Genomic DNA, 18,840 nt, shown 5'->3' with positions numbered 1-18,840 from the left:
TTGTGATCCTCCTGCTTCAGTCTCCTGCACATGCTAGGGCTTTAAAATACTTCTCTTTTAATGAAACTATTACTAAAGCAATTACAGCTTACAATAAGATACGATATCCCATTACTGTAAAGATCAGGATAAAAATACAAGCTCCAAGTAAATAAGGGGGGAAGTATACATATCGAAAAGCCTAGGACTGTGACAGGCAATGATATGACTCTAAAGTTGTCCCAAGTTTCCATGTTGTTAAGGGAAGAAAAAAGGCAAATATTGTGAGACATAGCTGTTAACTGACTAATGACAGTGTATCCTTTTTTCTTCCTCCTTAGGAGGGACATTCTTCCCAGTTATGAACTCAGAGAATTTTATTTTGTGGCTCTTTAGATGAGGGATATTGAACGACACAGTAGAATGAGTCCTTGATAGTTTCCATAAAGTACAGAGGATCTCTGTGAATGTCCATTTCCTACATGGGGCTGTAACTTAAAAGAAAAGAAGGAAAAAGAAAAAAAAAAATCAAGGTCATGATGTTTCTACAAAGACCTAGTGTAATAGTACTGGTATTCAGCTTTCTAGTAATCTAACCTGCTCCCAAGTTGTACTGTACTTGAGAAGTGCCCCTGAGGCTCTCCCCCTGGAATATCTATCATCTCAGCTGGACTTTTTATAGGAGCTGGATAGCTGACAATTCACAATTAAGATGCCAGCTAGCACCTGGAGAGCAGGCATTCTATATGGCTGATTGAAAGAAGATCCATGTGCACTAGATAACAGTGTTTGCTCTATGACCCCAGCTGTTTGACTGGCATTAGATAATTGACAGCTAATTGGGAGAGATTTCCCACCTGGTCAGCAAAGCTCTGGGTGTATAGCTTCTCACATCAGGTAATTTAAACCTGAAGATCTTCTATAGAGATGGAGTCCATGTAGGCCGAGTGCAGAACACAGCATAATTTATAGTGTACTTTTAAAACTAAACTGATGTCAAATAAGATAGTTTATTAGTCTGCCATTTGAATGTGAAATTCAAGATTTCATAAAACCCAATCAATCCACTTCTGGTTGTTAGATCTGTTCTGCAACATTTATTGTTCTTAACACTCCGTAGATTGACACCTCTTGTCTCTCTTTTGGAGGGTATTGCCTGAGTACTGACTACTACTTTAGGTTTTTTATGTGATATCATACCTCCCTTGATACCAGCTTCCAAGAGAGTTTCATGGAGATTCTTTGTTAAATTTGTGCATTCAACAATTCATTCATCAAACAGTATTGAAAACTGGAGTGCTGTAAACAGATTTTCAAAAAATTGAGTTATCATAAATTTTCATATGTGAATTAATGTTTGTCAAAGAATAAAAATACCCTGAATTGGATTCAGCACTAAAACTATTAAACATTTAACAAAACTTTCTTTGAGATAGAAAGTTTAAGCATTTGTAGTGCCTTTGAGCTTAGCATTGTATCAATTAAAATGCCATAATATTTTAAATGTTTATGGTATGGGACATTTGAGTTGGGGGAATTCTCTGTCCTTATGATATATTTTTTTTACTTTAAAAACTTCTCTATTTATTCATCATTACTTTCTCCTGACGGGATGTGTTGTGCTAAGGTGTTTTTAGGCTTTTCAATTAGTTAGTTATCTGCTATTACTTTTTTCTAACTTTATATTGGTACATTCTAACTGTACATGTGTATGTGACATTTCAGTACATATGTACAACATGTAATGATCAGATCAGGGTACTTGATTTATCCATCACTCCTAACATTTATCATTCCTTGGGAACATTCAAAATCTTCTTTAGTAACTATTATGAATTATACACTTAATTGTTGTCAACCATAGTTTTCCCACTGTGCTGTAGAACATTAGAAGTTATTCCTTCTGTTTGTTTTCTTCTACTATTTATGTATTATTTCAACATGTGGATGATAATGATTTACATGTGGAAATCAAGTTTCTTAATTTGATGATGACCATAGTTTGACTCAAAGCATTAAGCTTCATGAATTCCCAACTCTTCAAATGAGCTTGGAAAATTGGAGTAATAAAAGTTGAGAATAGATAGCTACAGAGGAATTCATTTCAAGGAGCTGGAACAAATTGCATATATAGGTTTTTATTTTTTTCAATATATGACTGAAAATTTCTGAAACATCAATATGAAGGATCCTAGATAAATGTATCAAATAGTGGGCCTGAGGTTGTAGCTTAGTAGTAAAGCACTTGTCTAGCACTGGGTTTGATCCTCAGCACCACATAAAAATTGATAAATAAAAATAAAGGTCTTAAAATATTATATATCAAATAGTACTGTGTGTATTTGATATTATATATCATATAGTACTGTGGAGATACAAGTACCATGTTAAACACATACTGTGGAGGTATTTATGAGCATGATGCTAAACTTTGTAGTCTATGAGCTCACAACAGATTTGTGATCAGATAATAGCATTTAACTGTTTATAAAAACAACTCAGTCTATTCTCTGTCTTTAGAGAGCTCATTCATTCAAGATTTTTGCTTTGACCTCTGTGTGTATGATTTGTAGTCATCTTTGACTCTCTTATGTTTATCACATTTGCCCATTTTTTTCATTTGTGATATTTCTTTTAGCTTTTACATGTTCTTTACCAGTACTTTAATTTAGGACTCACTCTATTTAGATATGCTGATTGACAGAGGAATTGGTTGGTTTGGCAAAAAGTGGTCGCTTGGTTTATTGGCAATTTAGTATAACCAAAGTAAGTAAGGCAAACCACAAAGGGATAGAGAAGTAAGGAAGTTAGCATGAAGCACCTTAAGATGACTAACTTGACCTCCTTATTCTTGTTGGGCAGAGAAGCAAGTAAGGTTAACCAAGGACTATTATTTCAAAATTAAAAGCTGTGTTCCATTTTTCCACTTGCTCCGTAACGTGTATTTTCTGTCAAGTTGAATATCACCTAATAATTACTGTACTTCTTAAAAGTAGATATTCAAATATCTATTTCATTGATACGTTTCCATTCCATTATAATGAATTGCGGTACAAAAAGACTGTTGTCTATGCAGACCAACTAAATATTTTATTTGTTAGCAAATGGGAAACAAAGTATGTTTTTAGATATGTCCAGTGTTTTTATTATCTCAAAATTTCCTTGCCTTTGTGGTGAAACCTAAAATCAATAATTAAAAGGTAAAAAGCAAGTATCTCACTGGAATTGCTTTCAATTATGAGCATATCCATTGGCAATTTTAAAAATTCAATTTAACTTTTATCCACTAGTCATGAATGAAAGAAAAATAATCAATAAGCTTATATCCACTAAGCTTATGCTATTGATAATAAAGTTGAATCTGAGGCAGGTAAGAATGAAGAAGTGCTGGATTGTGATCATGGATTTGCTATTAGGAATCTCTATGATATAAGAAAAGCCACTAAACTTCTTCAGTTTATCTGTAAAATGGGGTAACTTATTTGATTTTATAACCAGTAAAACTACACTATTTAGTGTGCATTTGTCCATAGAATTTTGTAAATGAGGACAAAGGCATGCCATTAATCTAAAACTTTTAGTTGTTTGTTTTGTTTTTTAACTATTCCAATAAAAAAAAAAGTCCCTACCTTTTTAAAGAGAGCCAAAGTTCTTTCAGCAGTTAAAACACTGCACTTTTTTAGAGGACATTTATATGTTCTGAAAAGACTTAAAGAGCATAAATGCCTCTCTTAGCAGTAGCTGTGTCTTTACATATTTCTGAAATAACTGCAAGCCATGTTGAATAACATAGAGGCTAATACCTCTTTCTTAGGGATTTTATATTGCATTTAGTGCTATAAAGGTTTTTGTATGTTTATATGTATGTGTGTGTCTGTGTATGTGTCTGTGTATCCTTGGTATTTTTGTTCTGTTTCTGTTGCTTAATATGGTTTAAATCAATGTGATAGAGATAAATGATGAGTACATTTGGCTTAATTTGTCTTAGATAGCCTTAACAATTCCCAAGTTGTTGAATGTGTGGTTAAGGATTTTGAATATTCATTGTTCAAGATTATGTTTTGAAAAATTTTATTAACAGGCTATATTAAGACATTTTTCAAAGGATACAAAATTTCATTTAGGTAGGCGGAATAAGATCAGGAGAATTATTGGATATCTTGGGGACTATCATAAAGAGCAGTATATTGTACACTTGAAAATTGCTAAGAAAGTAGATTTTAAATGTCCTCACCACAAAAATTGGTAAGGGTGTGAAGTAATCCATATGTTAATTAGCTGACTTAAGCCATTCCACAGTGTATGCATGTAACAAAGCATCATGTTTAATCCCATAAATATATGCCATTTTTGTCAGTTAACAATTAAATGTAATGAAGAAAAGGTGTTTACCATGTATGTGCCCACAGAGCATACAGTCTCCATAGTATCATTCTCAGTTTTAAGCAGAAATTATTTAAAAATATATAAAAATAAACAAGAGAAGACTAAAGCAATTACCATTACAGATGACATTCTGAGACAAAAAGAAATTTGAACTTGCCAATTTTTTTTGACATCCACAATAAGGATGCAAGGAAATTTTTTTTTTACATTTGTTGCAGTTGTCCTATGCTAAAAATATCTGTGAACATTAAATTTCTTTGATCTTTGTCTATGTAGCTATCACACACTGTAATGAGTCTTTAATTATATGTTTTTGGCACTGCACCTGGTAGGTGAGAAGGACTGTTGCATTTCTGTTGTTCAGTCATCAAATAGCAATTACCCTTCAACTCTCCTTACCCCTGTTACAGTGCAGGAAGATTTATTTAACTTCTCTGCTGCCCACCAGAATCAGATAGTGTGACATACAAATTGGGTTAGGAAAAAGAATATGTACGGGTATATGTGCTAATGCCTCTGTTCTATTCTATGCCTTCAACGAATTTCTTACTTACCTTATTCATGACAGATAAACTTGGTGTCAGCTCTCTTTCATTTCCAGGGCTTACAGATTAGGAATGTGATTTCTTGGAGTAAGTTAATTTTAATAAAATTCCTCTAAACTAAAAGACATTGGATGTCCTGTGGAGTACATGATAGAATTTTAACTGTATTACTTAGCTTAGGAAAATAAACCAATACATATTTCTTGTGGAAGTTAACATTGTATTATAGGTTTGACTGGTTATATCACTAAGAAGGCGGCTTTAGTAAGTATCCTAACATAATTATATTCACACTTTTAAACATAAGAAAAAGATGTAAAATATGACTGGCCTTTGCTGACGATTTGGAATGCCCTTTCTTCTTGCTTCGCTCTATTCACTATATATTGAAGAGTTGATTTTCATTTTTATTCACATTTTTTATAATTTTTTTCCATCGCTAGTATGGAATAAGACCTTTTTATACTTTTCTAACAAAAAATTTTAAAGGAAGGTGGGAAGGAAACTATTTCTTATTGTGGAGCTTGTTAGACAATTGTACAGATTCAAGCTTAAGTCATTTCTTAGACTATTTTCAAAGTAATTTAGACAGCTTAAGAAATTGATTTTAATGAATATGGAATTTTTATCCTTTTCTGGAGAGTTTTTACTTAAATTCTTGCTATACATAAAGTTGGGGAGATAGCTCGGTGGTTAAGCAATTGCCTAGCATGTGTGAGGTCCCGGGTTTGATTCTCAGTACTAGGAAACAAAGTGCATCTCAACTCTTGCCCTAAGGAGATTTTTCTAAGTAACTTGAGCACTTACAATTTCTTTTGTAAATATAGAAAAAGAATTTGTTTTTACATAATATAAACAATTAGAAAGAATGAATATTTCCTCTTTTGTAAAATGTATGAATAGCATGAAACAGAACAGATTTTTTCAATACAGCCAGAGAGAAAGATGGAATGTTCTCTTTGGTGTTTTTTAAGAAAATTATAATCTATCACAGCATTGAAGTCAGAACCCACCGAGAAGCAGAGCTGGAAAATTGACGCATTCAACCTGCCTATGAATCAGGTGAAATAAGCAGTCAGTTGAATGTCATGCTTCAAAGGCTTATGCACAAATGTCTAGAAATGGTAGCATTACATCAAGTAATATAATTGGTCAGAGATAGTTCCCAAAAATGAATCCACCAGTGAATCATTTGCCAGGTTATTCAAATGCCCAATGCTATTGTGTTTACTTTCATGTAGACAAACCTGAGTGAATATATATGTTTTTATTGTATTAAGACTAAGTCAGTCATAGTATATAGAAATCTCTCTTGTTTTTTTTTTTTCAGCATTTTATTTTTTAGTTGATGTATTTTTTAGTTGATAGTGGAACTGAGATGTTGATTTAGGTTGAACAAATTGTCTAATGATGCCAAAAATATCAAGTTTTTCTTGGCTACTGTTTGGGGATATCCATCTATGAACTAAATGTACAGTATTGTTTATGCAGGTTTATACATTGGTTTTAATTATCTGGGGCTCTTTTTATTTTTTCCACATAAAAGTAAGGTTTGGTTTTAATTGCATTGAAAAACATTACATTGGCAATATTGGTATTAAAATGAGATGTTTTTCAGTAAAAACAAAACCAAAAAACACCATATAATAAACCTTTAAAGTCTTCTCAACTTTTTGAATTAGTCTTTCGTGTGTTATAATTTTTACCAACTTTCTGAATTCCCCCAAGAAACTTCAAACTATCATTCATTTTATTTGATGTTCCAGTGATTTGGGTTGTAGTATGAGATTACACATGGGAATAGAACACCATTAGAGAGAAATAAAATCCTTTGTACAGAACACATAACCCTCTATACTAGCCTTTAGCACTGAACAAACAGTGATAAAGGGATGACATGACTAATATTGGACTCCTTCACATGAGACCAATAGCCTTTACAGCTTATGGGACTCAGTATAGAATTTTCTAATTTTAGGTTTAACCATTTTGAAAGATAGACGTAAATCTGGGCAATCTAATCATAAGTGAACATGCAGTCACTATGGCTTACTATGTCTGTATTGTATATAAGGTACTTAACTCATTTGTTCCCAAATCTTTAATTTATATGACATTAAATATAACTAATTCAGAGTCTAAATATATAACTTATAGATAGAATGTTGAGGTTTTGGGAAACTGACGGGTTGTCGTTTACATAGATCTGAAGGGAACAGAATTTCACTCACTCCTTTAATAGAATAGGTACATTTATAGAGTTTTTCTCATTTTGTTTTGCCCTGGAGAACTATGGAAGGAAGAATCTTGCTTTCTCTTGGATTTAGGGTTAAATGAATTCTCTGATACTTTCATGAAATGCAAGAATTTCTTTCCTTTGATAATGCTGATCAGTGTAAGTGGGCCCTTTAAAAATAATGACCTCAGAAGTTCTGAAAACTAGGGAGAGATTTCTGTTTTAAAACTTTAGAATACTTTGATATAATTCTCACTGTCAAATTGTGCATGAGCTATAAATTTTCCCTCTTTCCTGCTCCTTTTTCACCCTTGCATTATTATAATTTCTGTGACTATTCTAATGTCAACTGGTCAGCACTAAATATAGTTACAATTACTTATATACAAAGTTGTGAGTAATAACAAGTTAAAGAAAGTATATGAGATAATATGAGTTTCAGATATTTAAATTATGAAGTTTATTTTTCTATCAGTGAATAGATGAAATCTAGTATGGTTTTAGAGTCCTCTGCAGATTTCACAAAAATTAAAATACTTTGTACTGAGTTAAGTGTTAATATTGTTTTAAAAAGATTCTTAGCTGGGTGTGGTGGCACACACCTGTAATTCTAGCAACTCGGGAAGCTCGAGGAGGAGGAATGGCTGAAGCAGTTCATGGCCAGCCTGAGAAGCTTAGTGAGACCCTTTCTTAAAGTAAAAAGGGTTAGGGATGTGACTCAGTTGGTAGAATGTTTGCCTAGCATAAACAAGGCCTGTGGTTCAATCCCACAGGGGACTTAATGAAAAGATTATTTAATGTATGCCTAAAATTCATACTGGTCTTTGGATTATAACATTCAAAGAGTTTGCATTTTGGATTTTTAACATTTTGGAAAGTATTTTAATACTAGCTTCATTGTGTTGTTTCACATACATTATTCCATTTAATAGTCGCAAAGACTTTATGGGCACTTTTCTCATCCCTCGATAAGACGACAATAAAAGATGAGGTTAAAGAGTTTAAGTAACTGATCACAAATAACATAGCTAGAGTTTGTAGAGATGACATTGGAACCTAGATCAGTTTTCCTCTAAAGCTTATGCATTTAGCTATACCACCAAGCAGGCTCACAGCATAGTTCACTGATGAATGATAGAATATTTTCTTGATGTTTGAGTAAGCTTGGGCAAAGAACAATTAATTCTAGACTTCTTGAAGAGCATACCAGATATAGGATTATCTGACAAATATAGCCAAATCTTTATAAGTGTAACCAGAAGTCTTTTTTTACTGAGAGTCACTCATGTTCCTAAGATATTCACCCTGGCTTCCTTTGCAGATCTAATTCTGACCTCTTGCTTACTTGAACATTATTTCTCCTAGTCTTTCTATTGTTTTTGTTTAGGTGGTTCATTTGTTGTATCTGGGCTCCTGACAAGTGACCACCTAATAGCAGCTTGGATATATAGCATGTCAAGACAATTTTAACCTGATAGCATAAAATCATTAATATATTATGTGTCATAAAGTGAGATTGTAGCATTTACAGCCCTCTCCCCTCCAAAAAAGGCCAAGCCCTGTTTTGACCCTGTTTTTTTTTTTTTTTTTTTCTCATAAACTTCTTTACCTAAATCATGACTGGAAATTTTAGCTGAAGTCACAAGATATCTTAGCAGTATTTTCTGTATTTCTTAATTAAAACTCAGAACTTTAAAGATAATAAAAACATGGATTATACTTATCCTATCTAAACAATTGAATTAAGCTATACAAATAAACATAATTATGTATCTAGGCACAGACATATAGATATAAACTCAGTGCAGTTCTGTAGCAATCATAAATTCTTCTTCATTGAGTTATTGGTGAAACCATTAGGTATTTTTTACAGAAAATAGTGTACTGCTCTTGTTTTAGTAATTTCTAATGATGTGATTGAAAGAAGCAAGGTCATGGGAGTCAAATATGGGTTTAGGTTCTAGAACTGCAGCTACTTTCTTATTGAGTGATGTTTACCAAGTTACTTAACTGCTTTACTTCTCAGTTTCTTTACCTCAAAGCAGTTTTGGAATGGCTGAATTTAAAAAGACTTTCAATATCAAGTGCAGACAAGGATTTGGAGCAATTGGAACTGTAACAATTGCTGAAGGAGTACTAAATAGAATGGCCAAATTGGAAAGCAGTTTTTTAAAAAAGTGAAACATATACTTACCATAAGACCCAGGAATTTCACCCCTGGATATTGTCCTAGGGGAAAATAAACATATGTTTACACAAATACTTCTATGTGGATGTTTATAGCAGCTTTATTTATAATTATTAAAACCTCAAAACTATTGAAATATGTATCAACTAATATGTGAATAAATGGTGGTATATTCATGTAATAGCAAGGAATGGACTACTGAAACATTCAACAAAATAGTTGGCTATTACAATTTTTATGCTAAGTGATTCTATTGCCATGTATAACTAAAAATAACAAATAAAAATATTTATGCTAAGTGAAAGAAGCAGGACACAAAAATCTGCAAACTGTAGTTAACAAGGGGTGAGACAGAGAAAGAGGATTGACTACAAAGGAGAATTGGGCACTATTTTGGATGATGGAAATAATCTGTATCGTGTTGGTGGTTACATGACTATGAAATTTGTCAGAAGGTTGAATTTTGCAGTATATAAATCATCTCAGTAAAAAGGAAAGAAAAATATTTAGTATTTCAAGGTGGTTGTGGAAATTATAAAAGCTAATGCTTTTCATGTTTTCTTCTGTTTGGTTCTTCATTATTCTCTGCTTCTTCTATGTCTTGCATATTTAAGGTTCATGATGAATTGCTATTTATTATTTCAGGCTAAGATACTACAGACAAATTTATGTCTGTCTGTCTTGATCTGCAATCTCTATGTTGGATTTTAAATTGAGTCGTCAACTTTATTTGTAAAGTTCTAGATGTCCCAATTTGTAGTGAATAACTCAGAGTTGGCATTTGTATACTTTGTAAAATATGCCAACATTACCTGCTTCACATTAATTCCTATCTGTTCTGTGGCAGTGGGTGTACACAGTATGGTTGGGAGGATATCTAAAACAGTCTTGAGTTCTGAGCCTGAGTTCTGCCTGAGAAAACTTTCCCCTACTTCTCTGTAAAACATGTTCTATGCCAGTGGTTCTGAAATATTGAGTGAGCATTAGAACCACTAGGAAGGAGTTAAAACATAACTTGCCCCCTCACCCTCATTTACTGATTCCATAGTTCAGGGCACACACATTTTCATTTCTAATGAGTTCCCAAATAATGTTGATGATGCTGGTTTGGGATGCATTCTGAGAAACACTAATTTATACTCTTTTTATTCCAGTGTCTAAAATTCCGCCCATGTACAGGAGCCAACATTTTGCTTTTAACAGCTTCATCATTTCATGGCCACTGTGTGTGTGTGTGTGTACAGAGAGGAAGAGATTCTGAATGAATAGTAAACACTTGGCTAGAGGCCACAAAGTGCTTGATGCCTGAAAGATAGAAAAATGGTACTGGCAAGAGAAAAAAGAAAAAAGATATCCAGCTGCACATTCTTTCTTTTAATCTCTTGAGTGTCATAGTGCTACAATCATAATTATTTTATCCCTCTAGCAATAAACTCCTTTCAGGCTACTATTATCTCTCTATTTTAAAAACTCTGAACTCTTTTATTTATTTTTGTATTGAAACCCAGGAATGTTCTATCATTGAGCTATACCCCTAGCCCTGTTTAATTATTTATTTATCTTTAATTTTGAGATAGAGTCTCGCTAAGTTGCCCAGGGTGGCCTTGAATTTGTGTTCTTCCTGCCTCAGCCTTCTAACATGCTGGGATTACAGGTGTGTGCCATTATACCTGGCTTAACACTCTTACTAGGTCTCCTCTGTCCATCAGACTATAGTATTCACAACTGAGACTTTTTCATTGCCTAGTAGTTCATAATTCCCTTCCTCCTGACACTGAAATTTCATGATTGCATCCATCCCCCCTCCCCCAAGATCAATAGGAATTTTTACTGAATGAAACCAAAGTACCATGAACTGCACAATTTGATAACAGTCTGAGATGTGTGGATGACTGATTTCAAGTGACAAGTATAAATCATATTCTTGTGTCAAATAATTTCCTAGACCAAGAAAGAAATAATCCTAATTTTAATAACACTAGTTATAAAGGGAATATGAATAAAACTTCGAATTTTAAAAACAATTTGTGTTAAATTTAATGAAGTCACAGATTTTTTTTTCTTCTTCCCAAATGCCAAAGCAGATATTGAAGGCTATCTATATAAATTTGTTCAGAATTCCTACTATGTTAAGGTTGTAGATTATACTGTGTAGTAATGATATCTGCTGTTTTTTCTCTGTGATAGATTAAATACAGTATATTATGCTTAGAACTGATGTTCCTTTATCCTTCCATATCCACCCTACTGATTATTGAGAGTCTTTAGAGAAAATAGCTCATTGCATTGGATGATTACATGCTTCAATTGAATAGTAGCTTGCTGCCAATTATCATTACAATGCCATATTGATTTTTCTCCTTTCCATTATGGAAATTAAAGCAGAATTTGTTTAAAATGAGTTTACATATATATTGTGGATGGATGTGACTAGTTCTGAAAATGTGCTATTTCTAAATATATTTTCTTCAGTGATCTGATGATTCTTACTGATATTCTCTTATAAAGAGATCTCTATTATGTTGGTAAGCTTTACCTTAGATAGGGATGAAATGGATGAAGACAGTGGAATGAAAATATGTGCATGGTTTAACTATATAGAGTATGAGACTGGTGATGTAGCTCTGCAGTAGAACACTTGCCTAGCATGCAGGAAGCCCTGGCTTCTATCCCAGCGCCGGGGGAGGGGGGGAGTATAGATTTTAATCATTGCTTCACAGAAGTCTACTATATATTTACTTTGGTTCATGAACTTCTGGGCAGCATGAGACTACTTATACTCTTAACCACAGAAATTGGGAAATTTATTAAATTTAAGTTAACAAATATTTATGTAGTGATGAATATCTGTAATATAAATATTCATGGACTACATGTAAGCCACTCTGCTAAATGATATGGGAGATAGAAAGATCAATGAGATAATATACTGTCTTTAGAGAATTTATAACCCAAAGGGGTGGGTAACATGTGTGTCAAGAATCAGTGGGGGTTCATGAGAAAAACAACTTGTGTATTGTTGGAGGACTTATAGGGAGAAGACATTAATGGTTCAGAACAGTCATTTTGAGCTTTGAAGGTTTGTTGAGTTGGTGTTGGGGTAACCTCCGGGAAGAAAGAATAAATGAACAGGGAAATGCAGGGAATGCTCCAGGAATGATAATTTGTCTGATTTTATTAGCACATATGGTATAAGGTCTTAGGCTAGAAAGTTAAATTCAGGCTAGATTAGAATGTTGGACCAAAGAACTTAAATGTATTAGGTAGTCCAGGGAAAACTGTTGGAAAGAAGGCTATGGTTAAATGCAATTTAATCTGGTATTTAGTAAAATGAACAACAACAACAAAAAAATGAAGCTACAAATAACCCATTTGGGAGTCTTCAGGCATATTAAAGAAAGGTTAATAGGGCTAAACTAGAATGTTATCATAGACAACAACAAGGATGGAGGGGGCATTTGAGGACTAATTCTAGAACATTTATGCCTGGATGCCATAAAATCAGACCAAGTTCTATGTGATCTGTCTTCTAGCCTTCTACCACACATGGGATTTGACTTCCTGCCATTCTCTCAAGCCTCCTTACTCAGTCCCCTCCAATGCACTGATCTCCTCACAGTTTCTGGAACTTTTCAAACACACTAGTTATCACCTCAGGGTGCAGTTTTCCCTTAATTCTTCTGCTGGAAAAGTCTTTACTTCCTTCAGGGCTCTGCTCTAATATCACCTTAATAGAGGACATTTTGCTGATTGCACATTGAGAAGTAGCATTTGGGTTCTCTATTTTATTTCATTTACCAATTTTTCTTTTTCTAAATATATTTTTAGATGTTGACAGAACTTTATTTTACTCACGTATTTATATGTGGTGCTGAGAATTGAATCTGGTGCCTCACATATGCTAGGCAAGTGCTCTACCACTGAGCCACATCTCCAGCCCCCCAATTTTTATTTTTTATCCTTGCATCAAAACACTGATATTTATTATAGTTCGTTTTTTGTTTATCATTTGTCTTCCTCTTTCTCGATGGTTGACTTCATGAGAGCAGAGGGCTTAGTTTTGTTGTTTCTTTTATCTCTGTCACCTACAACGTGCTTGGTACTTTATGGACAGTTGGCAAATATTTGTTAAGTGGACAAACAGAACAAATGCAAAGGGGAGGTAGAATGGGAGATCAAACAATTATGTTAATATTTCAAGTCTAGAGGACTCAAAGGGTCATAATGTTATTAACAGAATGTTGAAGAATAGAAGAAAAGTTGATTTAGGGGAGTGCAATCAGGGAAAGATAAATTCAGCACATAATTCAGACTTAAATATATGATGCTGGTGAAACAACCAAGGCAGTGCTGTTCAGTGGGTAATCAAAAATGTAAAGAAAGTTCTTGGGTTTAGGTGAAGATCTCTGAGTTACCCATATCCAGTCAGTGTTTGAATCAGTAGAAGTAGAAGAAAATAATATTAAGATAGAATTATCAGAATTGAAAACCAAAATGTCATTCTGAATATTTAATGTTTTAAATACATGAATTTATGTGATCTTTTTTTGTTTGTTCATTTTATAGTTGGGTTAACAACTTTGGACATGAAGGTCTTGGACTCTTATTGGATGTTCTGGAAAAGATTCTGGACAAAAAACAGTAAGAATAAACATTAAAAAAATTCATCAAAGGGGGAAATTTCAAGTACAACATAATATTGTTTTTTTCTTAGGCAAGAAAATATTGACAAGAAGAATCAGTATAAACTCATTCAGTGCCTCAAAGCATTTATGAATAATAAGGTAAGTAGTATTTACTTCTGCCTCTGTTACAAAAGGGGAAAACGTGCTTGACACTGTGAAAGTTTGAAAACAGATGAGATAGTGGGTACTTATTCAGTTTACAAAAAGGTCTTTATGATGCAAATCATAAGTTTCATTGAAAGATTATTTAAAATATACTATTTTTTTGGTACTGGTACTGGGGTTGAACTCAGGGGCACTCAACCATTGAGCCACATCCCCAGCCCTATTTTGTATTTTATTTAGAGACAGGGTTTCACTGAGTTGCTTAGCACCTCACTTTTGCTTAGGCTGATTTCGAACTCTCTATCCTCCTACCTCAGCCTCCTGAGTCAGTGGGTACAGGTGTGTGCCCAGCTACAATATGTTTTGCTTTATATAATATTTATTGGTATTGCAGTTATACAAACATATTAGTCTTGTTTCCAAATTAGTAATATTTTCTTTTTTTCTTTTATGGTAGTAGTTAAATGTTATAAGTTGAATACCATTTCCATATAGAGTTTTTATTCCATTGAAAAAGAAAATTTAAGGGTCAGGTTTGACTTGGTTTCTAAGAACATCATAAGGTTAAGATTCTCTTTCTTTTATGTTCAGTTAATGTCTTTTATGAGCATTATGCTTTGCAAATGAGATGTCACCCCAATTGAATGCGGAGATAAAATGATTGGATTGTGAGAGAGTGACACAAAAGCTGGCTAAAACAGAAATTGGTGTTGAGAAGTGGGATCATCGCTGTGACTGACCTGACCATGTGGTTCAGAAGCCTTTGGAAATGGTTTGTGGGATGAATTTGGAAAAATTTGGAAATGCATGCTGGAAAAACCTTAGGCTATTGAAAGCAGAGCTTAGTGGATGATTCTGGTGGGAACTCAGAAGACCAGAATGCTGATACGAGTGCTCCTGTAATATGCTCCTGAGGTTTCAGAGGAAAATGAAGACTATGTTGGGGATTGGGCTAAAGGCCTTTCATATTACATTCTGGCAAAGGACTTGTCTATATTTTGTCTGTGTCCTGAGACTTTGTGTCAAGCTGAATTTAAAAGTGATGAACTAATTAATCTGTCAGAGGAAATTCAAGGCAGCACAGCATTCAATCAGTGGCGTAGATATTGCTTGCAGCTCTTAGCCAGGCTTACTGTGACAAACAGGAGCAGAAAGCAGAGGTAATAAGATTTTAAAAACCTGCAGTTTGGCCAAAATCATGCATGTAAAATTAACACCAAGAGAGTTATGCTTTCTGAAAATATTATTGCCCCTAAAAAGACCCTAAATACTTCACACAGAGAAAATAGGAAAGATGACCTGAGGGCATCTCAGGAATTTGCATGACCATAACCATTGTGTGATCTAGGATGTGGAAGGGAAAGTTCCCTTGAGAAGAGATCATTGGGATTTACCTCTTTCACAGGGGCACCTACAAAGTTGTACTCAGCCATTTTTGTACTCGGAATCTGTGGAAGCCACGATTCCAGGGGCCCTAGGTATTGCAAGAGCTGGCAGCAGACCTTGGTGTCATCGTGTGGTATTGGTTCTGCAGGAATACAGGATGCTAAAATTAAGGGGTCATGGATGCTTACACTGAGATTTAAAAGGAAGACCTGGGACGTCAGAAAAAGTGTAACAGGGTCTGTCCCTGAGAGGGCAATGCATGAAGCTGTAAAGGTGAAGCCAAAACTAGAATGTAGACCCCAGCAATTAGGAGATGCCAGTAACATGAACTGTCACCCTAGAAAAGCTGCTGGCAATGGAGTGAGTCAGGTTAAAAGGTAGCCCATGTACACTTCAACTAGCTAGGCCAAAGGGTAGGGCTGTCCAAGTCATTTGGAAAGCACATCTTATGGCTATGTGACCTAGTTGCTGTAAGTATATATAGGGGACCTGTTTGCCTGGCTGGGTTTAGTTTCACTTTGGCCCCATCCTTTTTTTCTGTGCCTCTATTCCTCCCTTTGAAATGGGAGTGCTTATGCTATGCCACTATATATTGGATATATGTAACTTTCTTTTGATGTTTATAGGAGCTCATAGCCAAGAGTTTGCTTTGAGTCTCACAAGAGACTTTTTTTTTTGGGTACTGGAGATTGAACCTGAGGGGTAGGCTTAACCACTGAACCACATCCCAACCATTTTTTAAATATTTATTTAGAGATAGGGTCTTGCTGAGTTGCCTAGGGCCTCACCAAGTTGTTCAGACTGGCCTTGAACTCTCCATCCTGCCTCAGACTCCCAAGCTGTTGGGATTACAGGTGTGCACCACCGTGCCTGGCCTCAGAAGAGACTTTAAACTTGAACTTTTGTGCAGTGTGGGGACTGTTCAGCCTATAGGACTCTTGGAGATAATATAAATGTATTTTGCATTGTGAGAAGAACATGATCTTTTGGGGGCCAGGGCTAGAATGTTATGGTTTGGATGTGAGGTGTCCTCCAAAATCTCTTGTATTAGTGCAGGGATATTCAGAGATGAAATGATTGTGACAGTCATAGACTAATCAGTCCATACTAGTTTGAATGGATTGACTGGGTGGTAAATGTAGGCAGGTGGGAATGTGGCTAGAGGAAGTGGGACGCTGGACTGGACGGGTGCATCTGCCCTGTAGCCCCTTTGTTCCTCTCTCTCTGCTTCTGTGCTGTAATGAGGGGAGCAACTTCCCTTTGTCTTGCCCTTTCCCCATGATATGCTCCCTCACCTTGGGCCCAGAGCAGTGGAGCTGAATGTCTACTGTGAGCCAAAATGAACTTTTGCTTCTCTAAGTTGTTTCTGTCAAGTATTTTGGTCACAGTGATGCAGAAGTTGACTAAAACATTGAAGACATCTCTGGAAGACAGCAGGGCTTTTCTCTTTGTATGATACCAGTTGCATTATTAGGGACCATATGAATTTTAGACTTTTTATTGTTGTCTCAGAAATGATATAACTTATATACCTACAAGAAAAATACCATTGATTAATTCACTTAATTACATAATTACCTTTGGTGTTCTATAATCTCAAAGTGCTTAATAGAGATATATAATTTTAAAATAACCAGAATCTTGCCACATGTGGAATATAACTATTAATAACCAATGAAATAAGATTTTCTATTTAAGGAATCTGCAGTATTTCTTAGGCATATAAAGTTATATATTACCATTTATATTTTATACATGCATATGTCAATGAAAAATATTATTGGCACATGTGGTAGATGCTTGCTAGTAGATATGAGACTCTTACCTATACTTACAGTGCTGTTTCTTGAAGTTCCATACAGAAAGACTCCTATCTATACTAGTATAGAATTTTTCAACTGCTGTGCTCTTAGTCTTCAGTTACAAAGTTATGCAGACTTTGATGAGTAACAAGAAAGTACTTACTAAGCGTTGCTTCTCCATGGTTCACGATGGATCTCTCTTCAACTGAGGGAAATAATGACATAATGGAAAGAGAACATAATACTAGAAATCAGGAGATCTACTGAACTATAGAGAGTTCATTCTTTGGTACTAATAAGTTGAGTGGCCTCTGGAAAATAACTTGACCTCTCCAGCTAATCAGTCCACTCATCTGTAAATTGAACTATAGTACCCTTTGTTCTGCATTCATATTGATTCATACTGTCAAACTGCCACAGTTTTCTAGGATACCAACTAATTTTAATCAGTATTGTCACTAGAGAAAATTATATTGGTGTTGGGGTTGTAGCTCAGTGGTAGCACTCTTGCCTAGTATGTGTAAGGTACTGGGTTCAATTCTCCGCACCACATAAAAATAAATAAAACAAAGGTATTGTGTCCGTCTACAACTAAGAAAAAAAATTGAGAAAAAAGAAAATTATATTGGTAAGATTTCTTATAGAACCTTTTCCCACAGAGTACACTTTGTTATATCAACACATAGTTTCTTACTTTGTAAGAGTTTTGCAGTTTTGAAGAGCCTGTTCATTTGACTTAGATTATTCTATACTATTCTAAACTAGGGGTAAGTTTTAGTTAGGCCACGTTTATGTCTTGCATATATGCACTTAAAACATAAACAATTAGATCTTCTAAATTATAGGCATGTGAAACAACAGTCATAAATATCCATTCAAAATAGAAAATATACATTTATATATTCATTTCATGTTGGAATAAATCATCCAAATCAAAGAAGGAAATTTTCATCCAAAATGACTAAAATGTTAGTTTTTTGACCCATTGGAGTTTAGATTACCTTCAGAAACTCTTTTCCCTGTCCAAGGCATGTAATAATAAAATCATAAAAAGTAACCCATTATTCCTTACTTCCATTTTGATAATATTGCTCTGATGTTTGGATTGATGGTTTTCCAGGTACATTTCCGATATCTTTATATTCAGTATATCACCACATATTAGAGTTTATAATTAAACAATAAATAAAATTTTGAAAATATGTCACCCTTAGTCTAATTGATTTTTTTAAGCTGTTATTTCAGGTTTGGTGGCTGCATTATAACCATCCATTTGTCTGGTTTACACGTGTTTTTTTTACTTATATTCCTTACTTTTTATCACGTACCAGCCACCTTTGTATACATATATCCATTTTTGCCTTATTTCCATATATTTCCTTACTTATTATGATCTATGGGAAAGTCACATTTAAAAGCTTTACCTATGTTCCCTCCCTGCACAGGTTCTTTTAGAAGTTAAATTAAGAACATGGTACTATGCATATGTTTGGTACTTAAATAAAGGTTAGCTTGAAATGGCAGTTTT

General features: G+C 34.3%; 1 protein-coding gene across 1 annotated transcript in view; it reads left to right on the top strand.

Annotated features, from left to right (window-relative positions):
• Positions 1–18,840, top strand: part of DIAPH2 (diaphanous related formin 2) — a 796,567-nt gene that overhangs the window by 191,054 nt on the left and 586,673 nt on the right. The window contains exons 7-8 of the mRNA XM_079124055.1: positions 13,901–13,975; positions 14,049–14,118. Coding sequence (XP_078980181.1) covers positions 13,901–13,975; positions 14,049–14,118 — 145 coding nt within the window. The remainder of the gene's footprint in view (positions 1–13,900; positions 13,976–14,048; positions 14,119–18,840) is intronic.

The sequence above is a fragment of the Sciurus vulgaris genome (assembly GCF_902686455.1).
Source record: "Sciurus vulgaris genome assembly, chromosome: X".
NCBI classification, from domain to species: Eukaryota; Metazoa; Chordata; class Mammalia; order Rodentia; family Sciuridae; genus Sciurus; species Sciurus vulgaris.
This window is presented reverse-complemented; position numbering and strand designations above follow the sequence as displayed.